General features: G+C 55.6%; 1 protein-coding gene across 8 annotated transcripts in view; it reads left to right on the top strand.

Moving 5' to 3' along the window:
* The window catches only part of ACACB (acetyl-CoA carboxylase beta), a 39,845-nt gene that overhangs the window by 15,842 nt on the left and 2,555 nt on the right, over positions 1 to 21,448 (top strand). For 7 of the 8 annotated variants that reach the window (XM_077309048.1, XM_077309051.1, XM_077309049.1 and 4 more), the window contains 35 exons: positions 662 to 743; positions 841 to 986; positions 1,588 to 1,738; positions 1,976 to 2,110; positions 2,544 to 2,690; positions 2,908 to 3,096; positions 3,233 to 3,333; positions 4,202 to 4,290; positions 4,391 to 4,515; positions 5,318 to 5,431; positions 5,911 to 6,024; positions 6,211 to 6,300; positions 7,099 to 7,217; positions 10,216 to 10,353; positions 10,988 to 11,087; positions 11,169 to 11,276; positions 11,864 to 11,920; positions 12,643 to 12,684; positions 12,805 to 13,020; positions 13,275 to 13,430; positions 13,536 to 13,739; positions 13,993 to 14,148; positions 14,315 to 14,437; positions 15,184 to 15,453; positions 16,092 to 16,189; positions 16,294 to 16,414; positions 16,834 to 16,944; positions 17,350 to 17,493; positions 18,175 to 18,295; positions 18,530 to 18,626; positions 19,135 to 19,231; positions 19,846 to 19,981; positions 20,071 to 20,248; positions 20,808 to 20,920; positions 21,258 to 21,412. In XM_077309048.1, the coding sequence (XP_077165163.1) occupies positions 662 to 743; positions 841 to 986; positions 1,588 to 1,738; positions 1,976 to 2,110; positions 2,544 to 2,690; positions 2,908 to 3,096; positions 3,233 to 3,333; positions 4,202 to 4,290; positions 4,391 to 4,515; positions 5,318 to 5,431; positions 5,911 to 6,024; positions 6,211 to 6,300; positions 7,099 to 7,217; positions 10,216 to 10,353; positions 10,988 to 11,087; positions 11,169 to 11,276; positions 11,864 to 11,920; positions 12,643 to 12,684; positions 12,805 to 13,020; positions 13,275 to 13,430; positions 13,536 to 13,739; positions 13,993 to 14,148; positions 14,315 to 14,437; positions 15,184 to 15,453; positions 16,092 to 16,189; positions 16,294 to 16,414; positions 16,834 to 16,944; positions 17,350 to 17,493; positions 18,175 to 18,295; positions 18,530 to 18,626; positions 19,135 to 19,231; positions 19,846 to 19,981; positions 20,071 to 20,248; positions 20,808 to 20,920; positions 21,258 to 21,412 (4,543 nt within the window). Of the gene's footprint in view, positions 1 to 661; positions 744 to 840; positions 987 to 1,587; positions 1,739 to 1,975; positions 2,111 to 2,543; positions 2,691 to 2,907; positions 3,097 to 3,232; positions 3,334 to 4,201; positions 4,291 to 4,390; positions 4,516 to 5,317; positions 5,432 to 5,910; positions 6,025 to 6,210; positions 6,301 to 7,098; positions 7,218 to 10,215; positions 10,354 to 10,987; positions 11,088 to 11,168; positions 11,277 to 11,863; positions 11,921 to 12,642; positions 12,685 to 12,804; positions 13,021 to 13,274; positions 13,431 to 13,535; positions 13,744 to 13,992; positions 14,149 to 14,314; positions 14,438 to 15,183; positions 15,454 to 16,091; positions 16,190 to 16,293; positions 16,415 to 16,833; positions 16,945 to 17,349; positions 17,494 to 18,174; positions 18,296 to 18,529; positions 18,627 to 19,134; positions 19,232 to 19,845; positions 19,982 to 20,070; positions 20,249 to 20,807; positions 20,921 to 21,257; positions 21,413 to 21,448 lie in introns of those variants that run through there. The other variant, XM_077309056.1, reaches the window with a different exon arrangement.

Below are 21,448 nucleotides of genomic sequence, written 5' to 3'. Positions count from 1 at the left end.
CGTTTTGTCTGCTGCATCTGGGCACCTCTTGCCAACCCAGGCCTCGGTGGCTTCTGATTAATGAATGTGGGCAATCATAAGGTCTAATAATATGTTGGATTTGGAGAGCCAGAGTGGTGTAGTCATTAAGATCAGCTGCTTCTAATCTGGTGATCCAGGTTTGATTCCCTAGTCCTATTCTCCAGCCAGCCAGCTGTTTTTTTTTGGACCAGTCACAGTTCTTTTAGAGCCATTCTCACAGAGCAGTTCTGTCAGAGCTCTCTCAGCCCCATCTCCCTCGAAGGGTTGTGGGGAGAGGAAGGGAAGAAGATTGTAAACCACTTGGAGGTTCCTTCAGATAGTGAAAAGTGGGGTAGAAAAAACAACTCTTCTTGGATTTACTTGAGGTCTGGATTCTTGTTACTGAGATCAGAGGTTTTCAGGGGCAACCGTGTTGGGCTGCCGCAGATTCGAGTCCTGGAGCACCTTCGAGACCAACAAAATTTTGAGGGTTGGAGCTGTCTAGAATAGAAGCTCCCTTCATCAGAGATCAGATTTGTGAATGTCATAAACTAGTTTGTAATATACTCTTAAGTCTGGTGACCCTATTTACGGGGGGGGGGGGGATGGCTTGTAAGACCTGGACGTATGCAGAGAACAGAAAGCTGTGCTCACTCTTCAGGGGCCAGGTCCTGCCAGCCGCTTCCCTTCTCAACACGGTTGATGTGGAGCTTATTTACGAAGGCGCCAAGTACGCTCTTAAGGTGAGGCCTAGGCTGCGAAGGAGAACGCTGGGCGGGTGGCTGGAAATGGGTTGTTCCCCCTCGATGGAGGATCCAATCAACCGCCTTCCTCGGACAGGTGGCCCGCCAGTCGCTGAGCACCTACGTGATCATAATGAACAGCACCCACATTGAGATCGATGCGCACAGGCTGAACGACGGGGGGCTGCTGCTCTCCTACGACGGCAACAGTTACACCACGTACATGAAGGAGGAAGCCGACCGGTAGGCGGGGGGGGGGGGCCTTGAGTTGCTCGCTGTGCATGTGCGCACGCGTTCCTCGCAGCAGTTCACTCTGGGCTGAAACAGGAAGAGATTGTTTCTGACATGTGCTTGAAAGATGGGCTAGGGCCGGCGGCCCCAACGTGGTGCCCCTGGGTGTGGCATGATGCCCACCAGTGCCGTTCCTGGCACCTGCCTTTAAGATAGGGAGTCCGGTCAGGTAGGGCTTCAGCAAGACATCTGATTGGCTGTTGAAGTTCTCATGGACTGTGCAGATTTTTAATAGCATTGGCTTGTAAGTGGCTACTACCACTGCCCCCAAATCTTCACGGGGTGACTGGCGGTCAGCTGCAGCAGCCATGGTGTGGCTGGCTTTGCCTCCTGGGGCGGCCATTGTGTAGCTCTGCCCACCCCCCCTGCCTCAGAATCAAATCCCTGGAAGCCTGGTTGGGCATCCTTGCATGGCCGTGCTCCACGTTTGACTGGATGTGCCGAAACAAAAGGGAAACGGATCTCTACGTGCGGATCTCTGCAGCAGCTTGTTCTTTCCCTCCTTTCTCTCTCTGTCTCTCTCTGTCTCTCTCTGCTTCTCTTTCACCTCCAGGTACCGGGTCACGGTGGGCAATAAGACCTGTGACTTTGAAAAGGAGAATGACCCAACCCTACTTAGGTCTCCTTCCACTGGGAAGCTGCTGCAGTACACCGTGGAAGACGGAGGCCACGTTGAAGCCGGTCACAGCTATGCAGAAATCGAGGTAGCCACGGGGATCAGGGCTCCTGGGGAGAAAACATTTGCTGGAATTTTACCAAGCTGCCCTGCCCAAGCGTGGGAGCTGGCGCTTGCTTGTCACGAGTGAAGACAGATGCAGGTTCTGCTTTGGCTTGCGGGGTGTGTGGAGCAAGTGTGATGCCGAGAAATAAAACCGTGTTGAAGGGATGTGGAAGAGGCCTGTGCCTGGGTGCTTCACAGGATGTCGTCCCTCCCCGATAAGGTGATGAAGATGGTGATGGTCCTGGAAGTGGGAGAGGCGGGCACCATCCACTACATGAAGCGCCCCGGCACGCTGCTGGAGGCGGGCTGCGTCATAGCCAGGCTGGAGCTGGATGACCCCGGCAAAGTCCATGTGGTAAGTGAGGGGTGAGGCCAGTAGGAAACCAATTGGGAAGGCTGATTCCCAATTTTAGGGTCTGATTCCTTTGAGAGGTTTTGGCCAGAAGATGGAAGGGGGGAATCAGCAGTGGTGTGTCTACATCTTACATTCAGATAGTCTAATGTGGATTTACCTGCGGATACTTAAATCCATGCATTAGGACCATGCTGGAAACAGATAGTTCTGAAAACGTGGGAGACACGCAAGGTTTGCAGAAAAATCTAAAAAGGTTTTTAAACAATACATGTGTGTTTGTGTGTGGGGAGGGAGTTTTAAATCCCTGCCCCAAACAAAAGCATTGCTTGCTGTAGAAGCAACTTTTGGACCAGGTTAAGCCCCCAGTTTCCTGGGGCTGCTCTGAAGGTTTTTTCTCTTTGTCCTCTCTCTGCACCCTGATCCATGCCCCTAGGCCCAGTTGTACACCGGTGGGCTCCCTCCACAACAGACTCTGCCCATCCTTGGTGAAAAACTGCACCAGGTTTTCCACAACGTGTTGGAGAACTTAATGAACGTCATGAACGGATACTGTTTGCCCGAGCCGTATTTCAGTACCAAGGTGAGGAGGTTTCCTTAGGACCACGCCTGTCTGAAGGGTGGCTTCCTGAACTTAAACCCGGGGAAAGTCTGAAACACATCTCCACACTACAAGAGGAAGCAAAAGGGTCCGGGAGACTAAAACCACCATTATACAGACCTTGCCAAGGGATTTGGCCTTGCTTTTCTCTCCCAGATCTGTGTGCCATGGATAATCCATTTTTCATTGTGGGGCTTAGATCAAAGAATGGGTCTGCAAACTGATGAAAACCCTCCGGGACCCCTCTCTGCCTCTGCTGGAGCTGCAGGAGATCATGACGAGCATTTCGGGCCGGATTCCGCCATCGGTGGAGAAGTCAATCCGGAAGGTCATGGCCCAGTACGCCAGCAACATCACCTCAGTGCTGTGCCAGTTCCCCAGCCAGCAGGTGAGGGGCCCACTGCCATAGGCCAGTCATCGAGGCTGGGAGGATGGCTAGTGTTCAGCGCAGCATAGGTCTTAATCCTCAGGGGTGTCCAGCTGTCTTTGTCTGCCCCTCTGCTCTCCCCTCCCCTCCCCTCCAGATTGCCAGCACCCTCGACAGCCACGCTGCCACCCTGCAGCGGAAATCTGAGCGTGAAGTCTTTTTTATGAACACTCAAAGCATTGTGCAGCTGGTTCAGAGGTGAGTTTGGAGGAAGCTGCTCCAACAACCCCCCCCCCCATAGGAGCTGTGCCCTTTCCCTTCCTTACCCTGCCCCAGCTGGCCTTCTACTTCTTACAGACTGTAAGGTTCATCAGGCCTTCTGTGGACTCATTTCCTCCTCCGCTGTTGGACTATTTTTGATTGTTCCGTGACATCACAGCAGCTCAATGGGATAGCTGGGGAGGAAAGCTTGAGAGAGAAGACTCAACTTGAGTCCATACTGTTGTGGAAAATGTTTCCATCCAATGACACACGGGGAAATTGTTGGTATTAATTTCCCCTTGTTTTGTTCTCATTAATTCGCTTTAGTTCCCCATGGAAATTGTATGGTTGAGGGACAAAGCAGTTGATTCAATCATCTCCACCACCACCACCCCACACGATCAGGGACGGTTTACCTTCAGTGTTTTAACGCTAATTTATAAATTAGTGATTTATAAATATTAGTTAATAAATATTAATAAATTTTTAAAAATGGTGACTAGTGAAAGGGAGAGAAGGTGACAATGGCATGGATAATGAGTGGGTATTTCAAGGGGCAAAGGGGGTGGGCACTTTGCAGGTGGAGGGACAGATGACTCTGGAACGGCTTGAAAAAAACATTGCCACAAATACGCGGAGAAAGAACAAGGAGAAACTGAAGCGAGCACGGAACAGAGGAAAATGCGTGCAGAAATGATGCAGAAATGAAAGCAAAGACGGCGGTATTTGGGGATGAGATGGAGTGTCGAAAGCCACCGGGGCAGAGAAGGCGGCTTGTTGTCCACACGTGTTGTTCACGCCCGTCCTGTTCGGGATCTGGGATGCACAAGCTGTGCTGGCGTCTTCTCTTCTCTTCTCTTGTCAGATACCGCAGCGGCATCCGAGGCCACATGAAATCTGTGGTGCTGGACTTGTTGAGGCGATACCTGCAGGTGGAGACTCAGTTCCAGCAAGGTAAGGGGGGGGGGAGTCCCCGCCATGCCCAGGGCGCTCCTTTGGCTTTGGCCCAGGCCGTCCCTCAGCCAACAGGGCTCCTTTTCTTTCCCTTCCTCAGCTCACTATGACAAATGTGTGATCAGCCTGCGTGAGCAATACATGCCCAACATGACCCCCGTCCTCGAGTGCATCTTCTCCCACGCCCAGGTGGCGAAGAAGAACCTCCTGGTGACCATGTTGATTGTGAGTAGGAAGGGGGAAGCAGGGGTGATTGACAGGAACGGGGGGGGATAATCTCTCTCAAAGGGAAAGGCGGGACTTCCTGCGGAAGCCGAGGCAAAAAGTGTGGCTGGTTCCTTAGCTACCAGCCTGTCCATTCCCAAACATCCAGAAGCCACATGGAGTCCAGTATGCTGAGGACACCCAGGCTGCGTCTCCTCCTGGAGAGGCAGTAGAGGCCAGGGGTCCCTGCTTACCTGCTTGGGGGTAAATGGCAAAGAATGGGCCAATGGAAGCTGAGTTCTGATGCGGCCGAGGTGGTTCCGGTGGGGAAGGCGGAGAACTTGACGGGCAGCGTCCCCCCTTCTGCCAAAGGGGTTTAGCTGACCTTTGCTAGTGAAGAGCCGAGGGATGTTCTGGATGCTAGAGCAGCTTTTTGTTGCTGGGCATGATTTCCATGTTGCTTTTGGCCTTTTAAGGCCCTGGAAGGTCCAGGCCTGGGATAACTCCAGGAGCATCTTCTTGCTGAGGACAGGGACTCTCGTGCATTCAGGGGGAACACGGCCTTTTGGGTGGCTGCTGTGGAATCTGCTTCCCAAAGAGGCTTCTTTCTCTGTCCTCACTGGACTGTTTTGAGAATGTTCCTCCCCCCCCCCCCCATTCTGCAGGGTGTTTTAAAATGGAATTCTCACTGTTAGAGCTTGGCTGCCCAATGCAGCAGCTGGTTTCACAAGAGGCATTCATGTTTTGATGGGAACGCCTTTGAAATGTGGGCAGAAATAGCCCTGTAAACCATTGGGGTGCGTGTTTGTCACTTCGTATCCAGGATCACCTCTGTGGCCGAGACCCGACCTTGACGGATGAGCTGATAACAATTCTGAACGAACTCACGCAGCTGAGCAAAACGGAGCACTCCAAAGTAGCCCTGAGGGCCCGGCAGGTCAGCGTCCTTTTGAGTGTCTGTTTTTGAACAAGGGACTGTTCTGGGGTGCCTGGGATTGCCACCTGAGTCCCCACCTCTGTGGAAGTGGTTCCTGAGGAGAAGGATTTTGTACCCTGCGTTTCTCTATCTTAAAGAGTCTCCAAGTGGTTAACAATCTCCTTGTGAGGTAGGTGGGGCTGAGGGAGCTCTGACAGAACTGAGACTGGCCCAGGGTCAGCCAGCGGGCTTCTCATACAGGAGGAGTGGGGAATCCAGCTTGGCTCTCTGGATTGGAGTCTGCTGCTGTTAACTGCTGCGCCAGGCTGGCCCCCCTTTCTGCTGTAATATTGAATTGGTCACGAGAGAAGCAAAGCCCAGGAAACATGAACTTTCCAGCGAGGCGAACGAGATGGCAGACGAGCCCAGGGCCAACAAGCCCCGTGGTTCCGATTGCAGAATCCCCCCCCCCTTTGCTTAGCGAGTCCCTCTGTGCCCAGGTGCTGATCGCCTCCCACCTCCCTTCCTACGAGCTGCGGCACAATCAAGTGGAGTCCATCTTCCTCTCGGCTATCGACATGTACGGGCACCAGTTCTGCCCCGAAAACCTCAAGGTTGGCCTGCCTTTCTGGCACGGTAGCAGTCGGGTCTTGCCAGGCGTGTGTATGGGGGGGGGGTTGGGGGGCTCAGTGGCGGACCGCCAGCTCCAGTCCCTGGCCTCTCCCATGAAAGGGCGCGTTGGGCATCCGGGTCGGCCTAGAAAGCTTTGCAATTCCGTTGTGCCCTTTCTTCCCTTGCAGAAACTGATCCTCTCGGAAACCACCATCTTTGATGTCCTGCCCACTTTCTTCTACCACTCCAACCAGGTGGTGCGCATGGCCGCCCTGGAGGTAACGGAAGGGTTGCAGAACTGCATGCCCGGGGGGAGGGCAAGCTCCGAGGCTGAGACGCCTGCTGCTGGCTTAGGGATGCCTGCGCCAGGGGGCTCGGAGACGGTTCTGAGAGACCCCCACCCTGGAGCAACATGCAGGCCAGGCAGAGTCAGGCTACGGGGGTCCCTCTCAGCACTTTCGGGAGTGGGAATCGGGAAGCAAGACGTTTGAGTTCAGCCCCACAGAGGACTCGGGTGGACGGCAGCCAGCAAGCTCAGGTGATGATTGGCAGGCCCCTGCCCCATCTCTTGAGCCTGCCTAACTTCTCCGCAGGCTCACGGATGCCTTGGGTCTCCATTGCTCCTACAGTGTGAGTGAGAGGGTTGCCAGCCTCCAGGTGATGGCTGGAGGCCTCCTGAGATGACAGCTGATCTCTAGAGGGCAGGGATCAGTCCACCTGGACAAACTTGGCTCTTTTGGAGCGTGGACTCTCTGGCGTTATGCCCCATTGAAGTCCCTTCCCTCCCCCAAGCTCCACCCCCCCCTTATTTTCCGGTATTTTCCAGCCCAGAGCTGACAGCCCTCGGGTCTGCCCCAGAGCTCCCCGCAGGGGCACCCATTCCGGTTTCCTCAGCCAGGCCTTGCCGTGGAGTCTGGCCATCTATTGCTTGCGAATCCTTTGGTTTCTTTTTTTCTTTTTGGAGGGGGGGGGTTGCTTTGCTCTCCTGTAAAATCCAAAGTGTATTTTTATTTCATCTGTGAGAAAGACAAATGCTGTTAAGGTATGGTTTGCGGCGGGATTCCCTGCCTTCCCAGGTGTACGTGAGGAGGGCCTACATTGCCTACGAACTGAACAGCCTGCAGCATCGCCAGCTCACCGATGGCACCTGTGTGGTGGAGTTCCAGTTCATGCTCCCTTCCTCCCACCCGAACAGGTAAGCAGAGCCGGCTGGAGGGAGGGAGGGAGGGTTGGCGCCGCCTGGGGTCTCGGGAGTGATTTGGGCTCTCTCCCGTGCGTCATGGATTCTGGACAGATCTGGGAAGGGACGTCTCCTTGAAACCTTCGAAATAGGGCAGGTAGGGGCAGGGGGTGTTCGGCCTGCGCGCGGAGAACTCCAGGCTCCGCCCCCCACAAGGACCCTGCATGCCGCCCGAGAACCTGGAGGGTCATTCGGGGCCAGAGGAGGCCGTGCTGGGTTGGGTGGACCGATGGGCCGACCAAGCATCAGGCCGTTCTTCTCTGTTTTTGCAGAGGCAGCAGCCCGGCCTTGAGCAGGTAGGGGGTTAGACGCTTTTCTCTCTTCAGCATGAGCAGCAGATTTAGAGAACCGACATCCTTCTGCCTGGTTCCCCCCCCCTCCCTCCCTCCCCTCCCACTCCGCCGTTGCTATTGCTGCCCTCTGAATAGGCCAGGCAGCCATTTCTGCTGCTCTTTTGCTGTCCGGACACAGCAGCCCTCCAGGGCTTCCCGGCCAGGGGCATTCGGAGGTGATGCCTCTGCGTAGCAACGCTTGGAGGGCGGGGGGGGGGGGGGGGCTCCCATGCCAGTCCTAAGCATGGCTGACAGCGCTTCGCTTCTGAGGGCGAACCAGAGCAGGCCAGGCTGGGCCATCCAGGCCGCGGCAAGACCTCTGCCCTAGCCTTCCTCTGAGCAGGAACCCTGGACTCCCCTCCAGGAATGAGCCAGGGCCAGCCCTGCTTGAGCTTCCGGGGTCTGATGGGAACGGGCTTGTTCTGCCGCTTCACACCAACAAGGCAGCGCTCTGGACTCTCTTCTTGACTCACCAATAAAAGAAGATGGAAGTGTGCGTCATAAGTAGGCATGGGCAACAACAACAAAAATTCAGACCATTTCCAATCTGGCCTGCATCCAAAGCACCCTTCCCTGGCTCAATTTCGGCCAAATCAATTTGGCGCCATTAAAATCAATGGGAAATTTTCTCTTTCCATCTATTCTGTGGCATTGGGTGGGTGGGGGGGGAGTTGAGGTAGAGGCACCAAATTTGCAGCATAGTTGTAGGAGGGTCTCCTCAAAAGAGCCCCCGAGGGGGTCCAATTCTGTGGGCACCCAAAAAAGATTCTCTGTTCTTGTCGCCCCCCCCCCCCCCCCCGTCATTGGTGGTTAGGAAAGGATGCCATCTTTGGATGCTGGTAGAATTGGGCTCCCTGGTCCACACTTTTTGCAACTTGGGGGTTCTTTTGAGGAGAGCTTCCCACAGCCGCACGACAAATGTGCAGCCTCTACCTCAAAACTGTGCCCCCCCCCCACGGGAAAGGAAAATTGTGGTCCCTTTAAACGGCCCGGTCTTTGAATGGGGAAATTGCGCCCCACCACGGTGATTCGACCAAGGCTGATTCGGGAATTTAACTTAAGGGGAGGTACAATTTGGACTGGATTTGTCCCAAATGGGTCTGAATCAGCATTGATCAGGGTAGTTTTCGTACTCTCCAAACCAACTGCACCTGCCAAGTCCTGAGTGCTGCAGGTCTGAACGGGCGCTGCCAGGGGATGAGGGAGGGCATCTGGAGCGGGTTGGAGGAGCTGCCTTTGCCCAGCACAGTCTGGGATCCCCCGGCTTGCCTTATTTCCGCTCGTGGTGGAAATGGCCGCAGCTCCCGAGATGGTCTGCAGGACCTGTGCCTCTGTGGGCTCTGGCACTTGAGGCCTCCCGTTTAGGTTGATATTTCTGAGCCTCTTCCCTTCGGGCCTTTCCCATACTCCCAATCCTCGTTTTTCTGTTCTCCGTATCACGTAGAGCTCCTAATGCTCTTAAGCTTGAATTTGTCGTGTTTAACCTCCAGCATGTTGAGCAAATCGGCTGGGGGGAGGGGAGGGGAGGGGAGGGGAGGGGCGGCCAGATGGCTGCCTCAGGCTCTTCTACATTTGGATGCATGCCAGTACAGGTGTGAGACTGGAACTCGTAACCTCGGGGATGGTAGCAAAGTTCCACTTGTTGGCTGATTGAGACAGTTCCTTCTCCCTGCCTGCAAGAATTCAAAGCCCGGCAAAAGAGACACGATGTGTCGGGCAGGGGACGAGCAGGAAAGGCGCCTCAGCCACCAGCTCTGCGTGGGGAGGGTGGCGAGGGGACTTGTTCAGAGCCAATGAGCTGGAGGCTGCAGGCCTGTCGGAGGTGCCATGTGATTCCTTTCCAGCCTGTCAGGAGAGGAAGAGCAGACACACCTCTCTGCCTTCCAGGTGAGCAGCAGCAGGCAGTAGCCCCTCCCTGGAGGCCTGGTCCGAGGAACAGGGACTGTCAGCAGGCAGTAGCAGAGTCCCGAGTGGGCAGAGTCGGGCTTCCCTTCCCCTGGCTCACGCCTGCATTTCCTCTGCCCGAGTAGCCTTTGCAGGCTTTTGAAATAACGACAACGCGTCATGTTTATTTTTTATTATTATTATCATTTTTTATTTTTATTTGTTCTTATAAAAAGCATTTACAGAAAGGTAAAGGCAAAAAAAAAAAAAAGCGACCAGCTGATAAGTATCGTCAATACACGTATATCATACTTAGTGTAGTCTGATATTATCTCAAGAGATATATAGTCAGTTCCCATTACATATTGGTCCTAATCTAACAGTTACTGCTGTCTTTCTTAAGAAAGTCCAAACGCGTCATGTTTATTGATGTGGAACACATCTTCTGGCCCGCCCCCAGAGGGAGGCTATTCCAAAGACTGGGGGACACCACAGAAAAGGCCGCCCTGCCAGTCCCTGCCCTGTGGACCTCCAAGAGAGACAGAACTACAGGAAGGCTCTCTCCTTGACAAGGCTGTGAAATTATGCAGTAGGCTACCTTGAGGTTTATGGCTGTTTCTAACTCCGCTTAAAAGAATAAGCATAACCTTTTGAGTTACGGTGCAATCCAGTGACTCTGCTGTATCTGACCCCCTACCCACACCTCTTATTTGCTTTGCCAACGGCTTTGTTTGCAGAATGTCGGTGCCGGTCAGCATCTCGAACCCAGACCTAGCCCGGCACAGCACAGAACTGTTCATGGACAGCGGCTTCTCTCCCCTCTGCCAAAGGATGGGCGCGATGGTCGCTTTCGACAGATTCGAGGACTTCGCCAGGTAGCCTCGAGAGCAGAGGTTCTGGGAGGAAGCGGTCAGAACGCCCTGCTGCGGGGGCTGACTGCCTGCGGGTTGTTATCCATCGGTCGCATGGCGGGTGGGTGGTGGAGCCAGGAGATCCTGAGATTGTCCGGCAGCCGGGCAAGGGTCGCTCGGAGGGGCTTGGCCACGGCCTGCCCCCAGGTCAGGGCTCGGGTGTTCCCCCTTCCAAGGGCTAGCCAAGGCCGACCCTGCTTAGCTTCCGAGGTCTGAGCTTCACGGAGGAAAGCACCAGCCTGTGTGAGGGGCTAGATCTGGGGCTTAGTCACCGATGGGCAGTGGAGGCACAGGGCAAGATCCACCAGGAAGCTGCGCTGCTCAACCCCGGCTTGGAGGAAGGAGTGCTCATGGGAGGGAGGAGGCCACCCGCATCTCCCATCTTTGCCCCCCTTTCTTGCCTCAATATATCTGTTTCCAAACTGTACCACAGAGAATGCGATCGACAGAACCACACATTGGGGCTAGGGAGACACCGGGGGATTTCTCTCCAAGCCAGAAAGGTTGGGCCCCCCTGGTGGACTAGACTGACTGCTTCCACGTGGAAGTCTCTCTCTGCCGCCTTGTTCCCGCCATTCCTTTTCTCCGTCTGTGCTAGAAACTTTGACGAAGTGATTTCCTGTTTTGCTGACCCGCCCTTGGAGAGCCCCCTGTTCAGCGAAGTGAGGGCCACGCTCTATGACGAAGAGGACGCCAAGGTGTGGGCCGGTGGGCTCCCAGCTTCTCCCGGGGCTGGTGCGCCACCCGATCGCTAACCCTGCCCTGTGGTGATTTTCCAGAGCGTCCGAGAGGAGCCCATCCACATCTTGAACGTGGCCATTCGGTGGGCCGACCGCTTCGAAGACGAGGAGCTGGTGCCGGTCTTCAGGGCCTTTGCCCAGTCTAAGGTTCACCGCTGCATTCTTGGCGTTGGTAGAGAAGGTTAAAAGGCCCCTGGTTGGCCTTCGGTCTGCCCTCGGTGCCCACAGGGCATGTCCTTTTATTTCAGGGAGAGCCACCTTGGCCTCCAGGAGTACTTTCCTGCAGCTGGCGCCTGGCTTAGTCTGGCACCCTGGTTTCCCAAGGCCACCTTGACAATAATAGGGCCACTGTGCCGGTGCTCCACGGGAGACGCTAACATCCTCCTTGGCAGCTTGTGTTGAGCCAGTGTGCCCTCAAGGGGCTTCCCTCACCAAGGAGATGTTTGAAAAGCAGCTCGTAAGAAGCGTTGATGCCCACATTGACTCTGCACCTTGCATCCTCCCCTTCCTTTCCACCAGTACTTGAAGCTCAGTTGCCATGCCGGTCTGTGGGCTTGGCAGCAAGGCCAAGGTTTGGGGTTTTGAGAGCCGTTAGGGGGCCTTAGAACCCCCTCCGGCAGTCTCCACGGGTTCTGGCCACCTTCAGCTTCAGTTTGGGAAACGCAGCACAGCTCCTGCTGAGTTCAAAGTCATGCTGGCATTTTTGTTTCTGTCTCCGGTTCTTCCTCCCACAGAACAGCATCCTTGTGGACTACGGGCTGAGACGAATCACGTTTCTGATCACCCAGCAGGTCCGTGAGGGTGCTGTGAGGTTATGCTTCTGTCTTTGGGATATTTCTCTGCAGCCTCTTCAGAGTCCTGCTTCACGTGGCTTACAGTAAAAGGAAGCCTTTACTGGTTCCCTCTGGGAAGGCGGCATAAAAACGTTTTGGATAACTAATACGTAGAGCTCCGGATTCGGAAGGGGGGAGTGTGCGGGCATGCTGCAAGGGCCGGGCTCCGTGCCTTGCCTCTCTGGTGGCAGCTGTGGAGGGCAGCTCTTCTGTGCCAAAACTCTCCTGCCAGTCGCAGGCGTAGCTTTGCACAGAGGGTCCTCCTCCATTTGCACACAGAGGATTGGGAAGCATCTGCTGCTCACAGCAGGCAGAAGTGAGCAGCTGGGCCGGAGTCCTGGCTTAAGGCAGGCAGTCCCTCATGCTCCCAGGCTCTCTGGTTGGTTTGGAGAGGCAGCGTGGTGTGCTGGTTAAGAGCGGCAGCTTCTTATCTGGAGAACTGGGTTTGCTTCCCCCTGCCTCCTCCACATGCAGCCAGCTGGGGGACCTTGGCTAGTCACAGTCCTGCTAGAGCTGTTCTCACAGAGCAGTTTCTCTCAGCCTCTCCTGCCTCCCAAGGGTGTCTGTTGTGTGGAGAGGAAGGGAAGGCGATTGGAAGTTGCTTTGAGATGCCTTCAGGTAGTGAAAAGCGGGGTAGAAAAACCAACACTATTTCTTATAATGTTTCCTTTTTGTTTCAGAGGGAATTTCCAAAGTTTTTTACCTTCCGTGCCCGAGACAAGGTGAGGTGAGCCTCCGCAGGCGCCCCTCTGCCTGGGTTAATTCTTGGAGGGCCCTCTAGGTGGCAGGCTGCCAGCGCCCCTGCCCATCCCCCTCTGCTTACTCGCCTGTTGCTCTTGCAGTTTGCCGAAGACCGCATCTATCGGCACTTGGAGCCGGCCCTGGCCTTCCAGCTGGAGCTGAGCCGGATGCGCAATTTCGACCTGACGGCAGTGCCGTGTGCCAACCACAAGATGCACCTCTACCTTGGTGCCGCCAAGGTGCAGGAAGGCAAAGAAGTTACGGACTACAGGTTTTTCATTCGGGCCATAGTCAGACACTCGGACCTCATTACAAAGGTAAGAAGATTGGTTCAAGGGAGCCCTATCGGAACAGCGTTTGAGTCTGAACAGTAGGGGGGGAAAACCAACTCTCCTCCTCCTCCTGATTTGCTCCTGGTGCAGAGTCTATTTCGGCTTGCAGTCTCTTCCCCTGTGTAATCCCTTCATCTTCTGCTGCTGGATGCTACCTTGGAGCGGGGCAGGGTGTGTGTGGGTGTGGGTGTGTGTCCTGCATCCTGACCCATCTGTACTTTTGCCCCCGTGTGGCCCAGGAAGCCTCCTTTGAGTACCTGCAGAACGAAGGGGAGCGGCTCCTGCTGGAAGCCCTGGACGAGCTGGAGGTGGCCTTCAGCAACACCAGCGCCCGCACCGACTGCAACCACATCTTCCTGAACTTCGTCCCCACGGTGGTCATGGACCCCTCCAAGGTCTCTGCTGCCCTCCCTATGCCCGGCCGGCCGGCCCCTCCGCCCACTCCGGGAATCGGCCTCTTTACCAACCCCCCCCTCCCCCCCCGTTTTCTGCCTCCCCAGATTGAGGAGTCGGTGCGCTCCATGGTGATGCGCTACGGGCGCCGCTTGTGGAAGCTCCGGGTCCTGCAAGCTGAAGTGAAGATCAACATCCGCTTGACGCCGACCACCCAGGTCATCCCCATCCGCCTCTTCCTCACGGATGAGTCCGGATACTACCTGGACATCAGTCTCTACAAGGAAGTCAACGACCCCAGGACGGGGAACGTAGGTGCCTGCCCACCCCCTCCATCCGTGCAGCCCTCTCTAGGTCCCCAACCTCCTGAGAAAATTCCCACCCTTCCAAGAGCACCCACCAGAAGTCCCCTGTTCCCAGTCTCCCACGGGAGCTGTAGGAGCATCTTGGCCAGGGGTCCCCTAAATCCTCTCAGCCTGCTGCCCCCTAAGCCCAGGCCTGCCTTCTGCCTTCTGCCTTCGTAAGGGGAGGGGCTCTGACCCTCCCCTCCTCCCCCGGGATCAGATTATGTTCCAGTCCTACGGAGACAAGCAGGGCCCTCTGCACGGGATGCTGATCAACACGCCCTACGTCACCAAGGACCTGCTGCAAGCGAAGCGCTTCCAGGCCCAGTCGCTCGGCACCACCTACGTCTATGACTTCCTGGAGATGTTCCGACAGGTGAGCCAGGCAGGGCAGCAGCGGAAAAGGTGTTGCCCCTCTTCCCACTCCGCCCTCCCCCCCCCCAAACACGAAAGTGCTTTTGCAGTCCGTCAGCGAGAGCCCTGGTCCCCTTGCCTTGGTTGTCCAAAGGAGCTGTAATACTGGCCAGCTGCTTCTTTCTCAGGCTCTTTTCAAGGTGTGGGATTCCACTGGTGCGTGTCCCAAGGACGTCCTCACGTACACCGAATTAGTCCTGGATTCGCAGGGGCAGCTGGTGGAGATGAACAGGCTGCCGGGAGGAAATGAGGTAGTGATCCTGTAGCGACTGCTCACGGGGGAGAGAGTGGGGTGGGTGGGTGGGTGGGTGGGTGAGGTTCGCTCCCCTTTCCAGCTCTGCCCGGTCCGCTGGGGAAGTCCCCTGTAGCTACTGCTGTTGCTTGACTCTACATGGCGCCTGGGAGGGGGACCTGCGCAGAGGTCTCCTCTGCGCAGGTCCCCACGTTGCATATAGCTTGTCCCCAACGTGATGGTCTCAGAGCCCAAGCAGGCGGAATCTCAGCATCTCTAGGAGTCGGTGGGTTATCAAACTGCTTGCTTATGATGCTTACAACATAGAGCTATTTATGAGAATGGGGGTGTTTTCCACCAAATAAATCTCTTCAGATTGGCAGCTGCTTGTTTTATACTTGAAGGTTAGACTTGAAGAAGCTAAAGATTAGAGCCGTTCTTACGGGTTGGAAAACTGCAAGCTCTGAAAGTCCTGCCTGAGGCTGCAAGGGATTCATTTGATGTGACTTTCCTCCCCGCTGTGGCACGCCACTTCATGTTGTGGAGAAAGATGGGTGGCACTGTGAGTCTGTCTGCGGCGGGGAGAAGAGCCGGAGTCCAGGAGCACCGTCAAGGCCTACCGGACTGGTGGCCGGGGAGGAGCCTTTCTGAGTGACGGTGCCCTTCTGGAGAGTCACCTATTTCTTTTTACAAGCATGCTGAAGTTTCTGAATCTCTCCTGTTTTTTTAAAAACAATCTCTGCCGTCACCCCCCCCCCCCCCCAGATTGGGATGGTTGCCTTCCGGATGAGGCTGAAAACGCCCGAGTACCCCGGAGGCCGAGAAATCGTGGTCATCTGCAACGACATCACGTACCAGATTGGCTCCTTCGGGCCCGAGGAAGACCTCCTCTTCTTGCGCGCCTCAGAGCTGGCCCGGGCCAAAGGCATCCCGCGGATCTACATTGCCGCCAACAGCGGGGCCCGCATCGGCTTTGCGGACGAGATCAAGCAGATGTTCCAAGTGGGCTGGGTGGACCCGGAAGACCCGTACAAGGTGCGTGAGCCTCTGCCCGTCCCAGGGGGGCAGCCTGGCCAGGGGGGCGGGGGGGGGCTGCACATCTGGGCAAACATGAGGCTGCCGTCCCCTGAGGCAGGCCCTCTGCCCCTCCAAGCTACTATTGCTAAGCTCAGCCTGGCAGCAGCTCTCCAGGGTCCCAGGCAGACGTCTTTCCCACTAAATGCTGCAGGTAGGTTGGGCGGGGGAGGGGCTAGTGGCCAGGAGGGGCCAAGGAGAGCAAAGGTGCCCAAATGACCCAGCGATAAACACAGCCAAGCTGAGAATAAGGAATTGGGTAAGACATGTAAATAGCAGCAAATTGGCACGCAGGGATAACAAAGTGAGAACCGAGATTGAGTCCAGGGGTCCCCCCAAAAGAGCAGCCAGTTCAATCTCTGGGTATCTGTGAGAACTGAGTGATGGCACCAGTCATGCTGTAAGAAGCGGAGCAATAGCCAGGGAGGCTCAGAGCCGCTCAGGAGCCCTTTCCTCTACGCTTTTCTCGCTGCTGCTTCCCTTCACCCCCATCTGCCTGCCCCAAGCCTTGCCTTCTTGATGGGACACTGCACAAGGTGACAGGCGTTCCACCCACCCCCCGCCCCCCGCTGACCCTGCTTGCTCTTTATTCCCCCCAGGGCTTCAAGTACCTGTACCTGACCCCGCAGGATTACACGCGGATCAGCGCCATGAATTCCGTGCACTGCGAACACGTGGAAGAAGCCGGGGAGTCGCGGTGAGTGAGGGGCTGGTCTGATTCCTGCCCTTGCAGCTTTGAGAGGAGCGGGGTGGGGTGGGGGGTCCTTGTCACATCTGGCCTGGTCCCTTTGCCCCCGACAGGTACGTCATAACCGACATCATTGGGAAGGAGGAAGGCTTTGGGGTGGAGAACCTTCGAGCGTCGGGCACCATTGCCGGGGAGACGTCTCTCGCCTATGACGAAATTGTCACCATCAGCATGGTAGGGGTTTTGTCTCTTCCTTCTGGGAGGCTGCCGGAGGGAAAGAACTAATTGCACATCCTTAATTAATAACAGCCACATCTCTTCCCAGCCAAGGCTATGGAGACAATGTTGTAGCCATTTATTTTTTGAGAACAACCTCTTCCCAGCACGTTGTCATGGGTGAGAGTGGTGGAGTCCGATTGGGAGAATCTGCTTTGATCCCCCACTTCTCCTCCTCCTCCACATGCACCCAGCTGGGTGACCGTGGGCTGATCTCAGTTCTCTCAGAACTCTCTTGGCCCCACCTGCCTCACAAGGTGCCTGTTGGGGGGGGGGGGAAGGGAAGGAGATTGTGAGCTGCATTCAGACTCCTTAGACCCAAAGCAAGAAACCTTCCCTTCTTCCTCTTCGTCTTCCTCCCCCCTTGTGCCTGTCAGGTGACCTGCCGTGCCATCGGCATTGGAGCGTACTTGGTGAGGCTGGGCCAGCGAGTCATCCAGGTGGAAAATTCCCACATCATTCTGACGGGAGCTAGTGCTTTAAACAAGGTACGTGAGAGAGAAGCAGCTTGGCCCGAGGGTCTTGAAAGCCGAGCAGAGTCTTCTTTAGGGACTTGGTTTCTCCAGGGTGTGAGCCAAATAAAAATGGTTTAGGACTCTCATTCCGTGGGACCATTTGTGAGTTGGTGCTCAGTTGTAGACCCTGTGCCTGGCGTGTAGGAGGTCCATAGTTGTGCAATCTCTTCCGGGGCCATTCCTGTCATTGGGAGTTTGGCATCAGTGACATCACACAGAGCCTGATCTGGTCACGGTTGCCTGAGCACTTAAAACAGAAATAGGTCTTTCCTGCTCGGTTCCAAACCGGGGAATTGCCGTGGCTGAAGCCCACTAGCTGGATTTTGTTTCAGAGAAGGAAATGACGGTACTGTTGGGTGGGGATTGCTTTGGGGCCAGGTCTTGGGGCGTGAAGTGTACACTTCGAACAACCAGCTTGGAGGAGTGCAGATCATGGCCAATAACGGGGTTTCCCACGTGACTGTCCCAGACGACTTTGAAGGCGTCTGCATCATCTTGCAGTGGCTGTCGTATATGCCGAAGGTACGGTGACAGTGGCGGGAATGCTCCAGAATGCTTGCTCCAGAATGCAGCTCTGCTGGCCTTAAAGCTTCCCCTGGACTCAAGCTTTGCTCTGCTGCGTCAGCCCAACATGGAGACTCACCTGAACCTTCCTCTTAATCCTAATGTTTAGTCGCCTCTCCCTGCTCTTTCTCCCAGCAACGCAGGCTAGTTCTGGGCTCAAAATCCTCCAAATGGTCTCGGCACACGTAGAAACATAGAGCTGGAAGGGACCCCAAGGGTCATCTAGCCCGGCCCCTGGCATACTGCATGTAATTCACAGCTGCCTTCCCACCCCAACTCCCCCAGCGACCCCTGCTGTATGCCCAGGGGAAGACAAAAAGAGCTCCAGCCAATGCTTAGCATCTCAGAAGCTACGCAGGGTCGGCCCTGGGGAGCTCTCGGAAGGGCAGCCTCCGAGGAATACTAACGATGTGAGGTGGGGGTCGGCAACGGCCGCCTCCGAGCATCTCCTTCCTGGCTGCCAGCCAATCTTAGGATCCCTGCCTACATCACACCCACGCGCCATACAGTCAGTCAGTCAGTCAGTCAATCAAAGGCAGCTCTGTGCCTTTGAGCCGTCACTTTCATTGCCGCCGCTCTGATCTCTTGCCCATTGAGGTCAATATTTACTTTGATGCTCAGAGACGTTTCTGCCTGCAGGACAGTCGCAGCCCCGTGCCGATCACAGCCCCGAGTGACCCCGTTGAGAGGGAGATTGATTTTGTTCCTTCCAAAGCCCCCTACGATCCTCGCTGGATGCTGGCCGGGAGGCCTCACCCCAGTAAGTAGGAGCCACGGCGGGCGGGGAGTGCGCCGTGCTTGAGGGAGCCGCGGGTGTGCAGAGCACTGCAGAGACCCCTTCAGAGCAGGCGTTAAGGGGGCAGGAAAGAGAGACGGGGACAGGGGCGTCCTTCCTGGGCCTTCCGGGCAGCTTCCCGGGTCCCCTCTCGTCTGGCGCTTCTGATGGCGAAGGTCACGGCGAAGCATTCCCTGTCCCTTCTGTCTTCTCATGCAGCCCTGAAAGGCTCCTGGCAAAGCGGCTTCTTTGACCACGGCACGTTTGCCGAGATCCTGCAGCCCTGGGCACAGACCGCGGTGGTTGGCAGAGCCCGGTATCGGCAGGCCGCCCGTCTCTGGTTGGGAGGGGCACGTGAAAGACCCTCCTCTGCCCTTTTCTTTGATCCCAGCGGGGTGTGGTGGTTACGAGCGGCAGCCTCCAATCTGGAGATCCCGGTTTCATTTCCTGCCCCTCCTCCTTGCGCCATCTCAGTTCTCTCAGAGCTCTCTCAGGCCCACCTACTTCGCAGGTGTCTGTTATGGGGAGAGGAAGGGAAAGGCAATTGTAAGCCACTTTGAGACTCCTTCAGGTACTGAAAACCTGGGTATAAAAACCACTCTTCTTCTCCAGGACTGTTTAAATTAGGCAAGACTTGTAAGTAGCTGGGGGGGGGGACACACCAGATTCCAAATTTTATCCCTTTTGCTCCCATTAATTCGAGATGTTTTGCCTTTCTGGAAGGAGAATCTGCTTAATTTTTTGGCACTTAGGGCAGTGGCAAAGTAACTTTGCCTTAGAGACTGACTCACTCTCTTCCCCCCCCCCCCCCCGACTCCTTGCAGGCTGGGAGGGATCCCTGTGGGTGTGATCGCTGTGGAGACCCGGGCTGTAGAGCTGACAGTGCCAGCGGATCCTGCAAATCCAGAATCCGAAGCAAAGGTGAGGAGCACAACCGTGCATTGAAGCAAGAGTAATCTGTGTCACAGCCTGTAAATTATATTTTTATTTTATTTATTTATACAGGCATTTATATCTTGCACCATCCCCTGAAAGTCCCAGGGTGGGTCACAACAATGCAGAATTAAAATAAAATACATTAAAAGCCCCACCTGCAACACCCCCCCCCCCACCTCCTTTCCACCTTGGCAGGAACAGCATTGAGAGGAAACCAGGTATCACAGGCCTGGGTAAAGAGATGTGTTTTCACCAAGGACCAAAAACCTGGCAAATCATCAGCGGGAGGGTGGAAGTACAAGAAGGCTCTCTCCTTCTTCGGAGAAGGAAGTGCCTCCCCTGCCTGCCACAAATGAGCGCCTGGACTCTTGCTGTTTGCTGCTGCTGCTGCTGCTGCAGACAAATGTGGCCGTCCATTTTGATCTATCTTGATAAACAGCCAGACATGAAGTTAAATTCAGTTGGGGCTGTGAATTCATGAAAGAGGTAGCTTTGGAGGTAAATGGCTTCAGGAGAGCGCCCCATCCCATCTCCCTTACATACTGAAAAGTATTCCTCTATTTCCACACAACCCACTTCTGTCTGTCTGCCTTTTCCAGATAATCCCGCAGGCCGGGCAGGTCTGGTTTCCCGATTCAGCCTTTAAAACTGCTCAGGCGATCAGAGACTTTGACCGAGAAGGCCTCCCTCTGTTGATTTTTGCCAACTGGAGGGGCTTCTCTGGCGGAATGAAAGGTAGCGCCTCTTATTCCACGTTCCATAGAAACTTCAGCGGCTCCAGTGGGAGCAGAATTAAGGCGCTAACTCCTAGCCTGTGTTTGCAGACATGTACGATCAAGTCCTGAAGTTTGGCGCTTATATCGTTGACAGTCTCCGGCAGTTCAAGCAGCCGGCTCTTGTTTACATCCCGCCCCATGCTGAGCTGAGGGGGGGGTCATGGGCGGTGATCGACCCGACCATCAATCCGCTCTACGCGGAGATCTACGCGGACAAAGAGAGCAGGTACTTCCTCTCCTCCTGGCCGGATCACTGGGTTTGTGGCCTCGGACGGGCAAGCTTTGAGGTCACAGACTGGCTAGCTGGCACACAGATCTCCTGGTCTGGCGACTGACCCCCAGCCCCCAAATCCACCCGTTTTATTTCTGATGGGGATTCTAAAGCACTGGCCTTGCAGCTGAGGAACAGGTGGGGTTGTGTTTTCCTCTGGGAGGGAAGGTCTTAGTGCCGGGACCTCCCTCAGGCACGGCAGTCTGCCCCTCTAAATGGCAGACCAGCTCCTGGCCCAGTGGGAGAGGCGTGCGCTTGATATGCTGAAGACAGATGCCACACCTGCCAGCACTGGACTGCCTGAGCGTTCAGTCCCCAGAATGCGGTGGGGGGAAGCCGAGGGTGCAGCATTCTCATCCGTGGGACCCAGCCGGAAATGGCTTCTCGTTTTGCACCGCCTCGCACTAAAATTGCAGCGCTGAACACAGCAAAAAATGGATTCAGCCCTTGGGGTGAGGGTGGGGGGGATGGGAACGTGGCTCAATGTTTTTTGCAAAATGGGGTTACTTTCCAGAGGGGGCATCTTAGAAGCTGAAGGAACGGTGGAGATCAAGTTCAGGAGGAAAGATCTGCTGAAGACCATCAGGAGGATTGACAGCACTTACGCCAGAATTGCTCAGCAGCTGGGTGAGAGAAGCCAGTCCTTTGGTGTGGCTCCCAAGACCCTTTGAGTCCCATTTGCCTTGCAGGGTCAAGGGGTCAGAATGTTTCTGCAGCAGCCATTAGGGAAGATTAACGTTGCACCTTGGACAAGGGCAAAAATGGAGGGGAGGAGGGGGATGGAAGTGGGGGGCCCATTGCGGTGAAAGGTGGGCTATAAAACAGAAATACTCCAAAGTTTTGTGCTGTCTCGCTTGTGGTCCCTGGGGGGAGCAGCACGGAGCTGCCAGACTGTGCTGGGTCGGGAAATTTGCCGGGATCTTCCCGATTCCATCTGACTCGTTTTGTCTCCTGGTATTCACAGATTCCCAGGAGCTCCCCACAGAGGAGCGCAAAGAGCTGGAGAAGCAGCTGAAATCCCGGGCGGACCACCTGCTCCCGGTCTTCCACCAGGTGGCAGTGCAGTTCGCCGACCTCCACGACACCCCCGGGCGGATGCAGGAGAAGGGCGTCATTTCAGCTGAGTGCCAAGAGGGCAGGGCGGGCAGGAGTGTC

Source organism: Paroedura picta, chromosome 13, assembly GCF_049243985.1.
Source record: "Paroedura picta isolate Pp20150507F chromosome 13, Ppicta_v3.0, whole genome shotgun sequence".
Taxonomy (NCBI): Eukaryota; Metazoa; Chordata; class Lepidosauria; order Squamata; family Gekkonidae; genus Paroedura; species Paroedura picta.
Note: the sequence above shows the minus strand (reverse complement) of the source record. Positions and strands in the feature narration are given on the sequence as shown.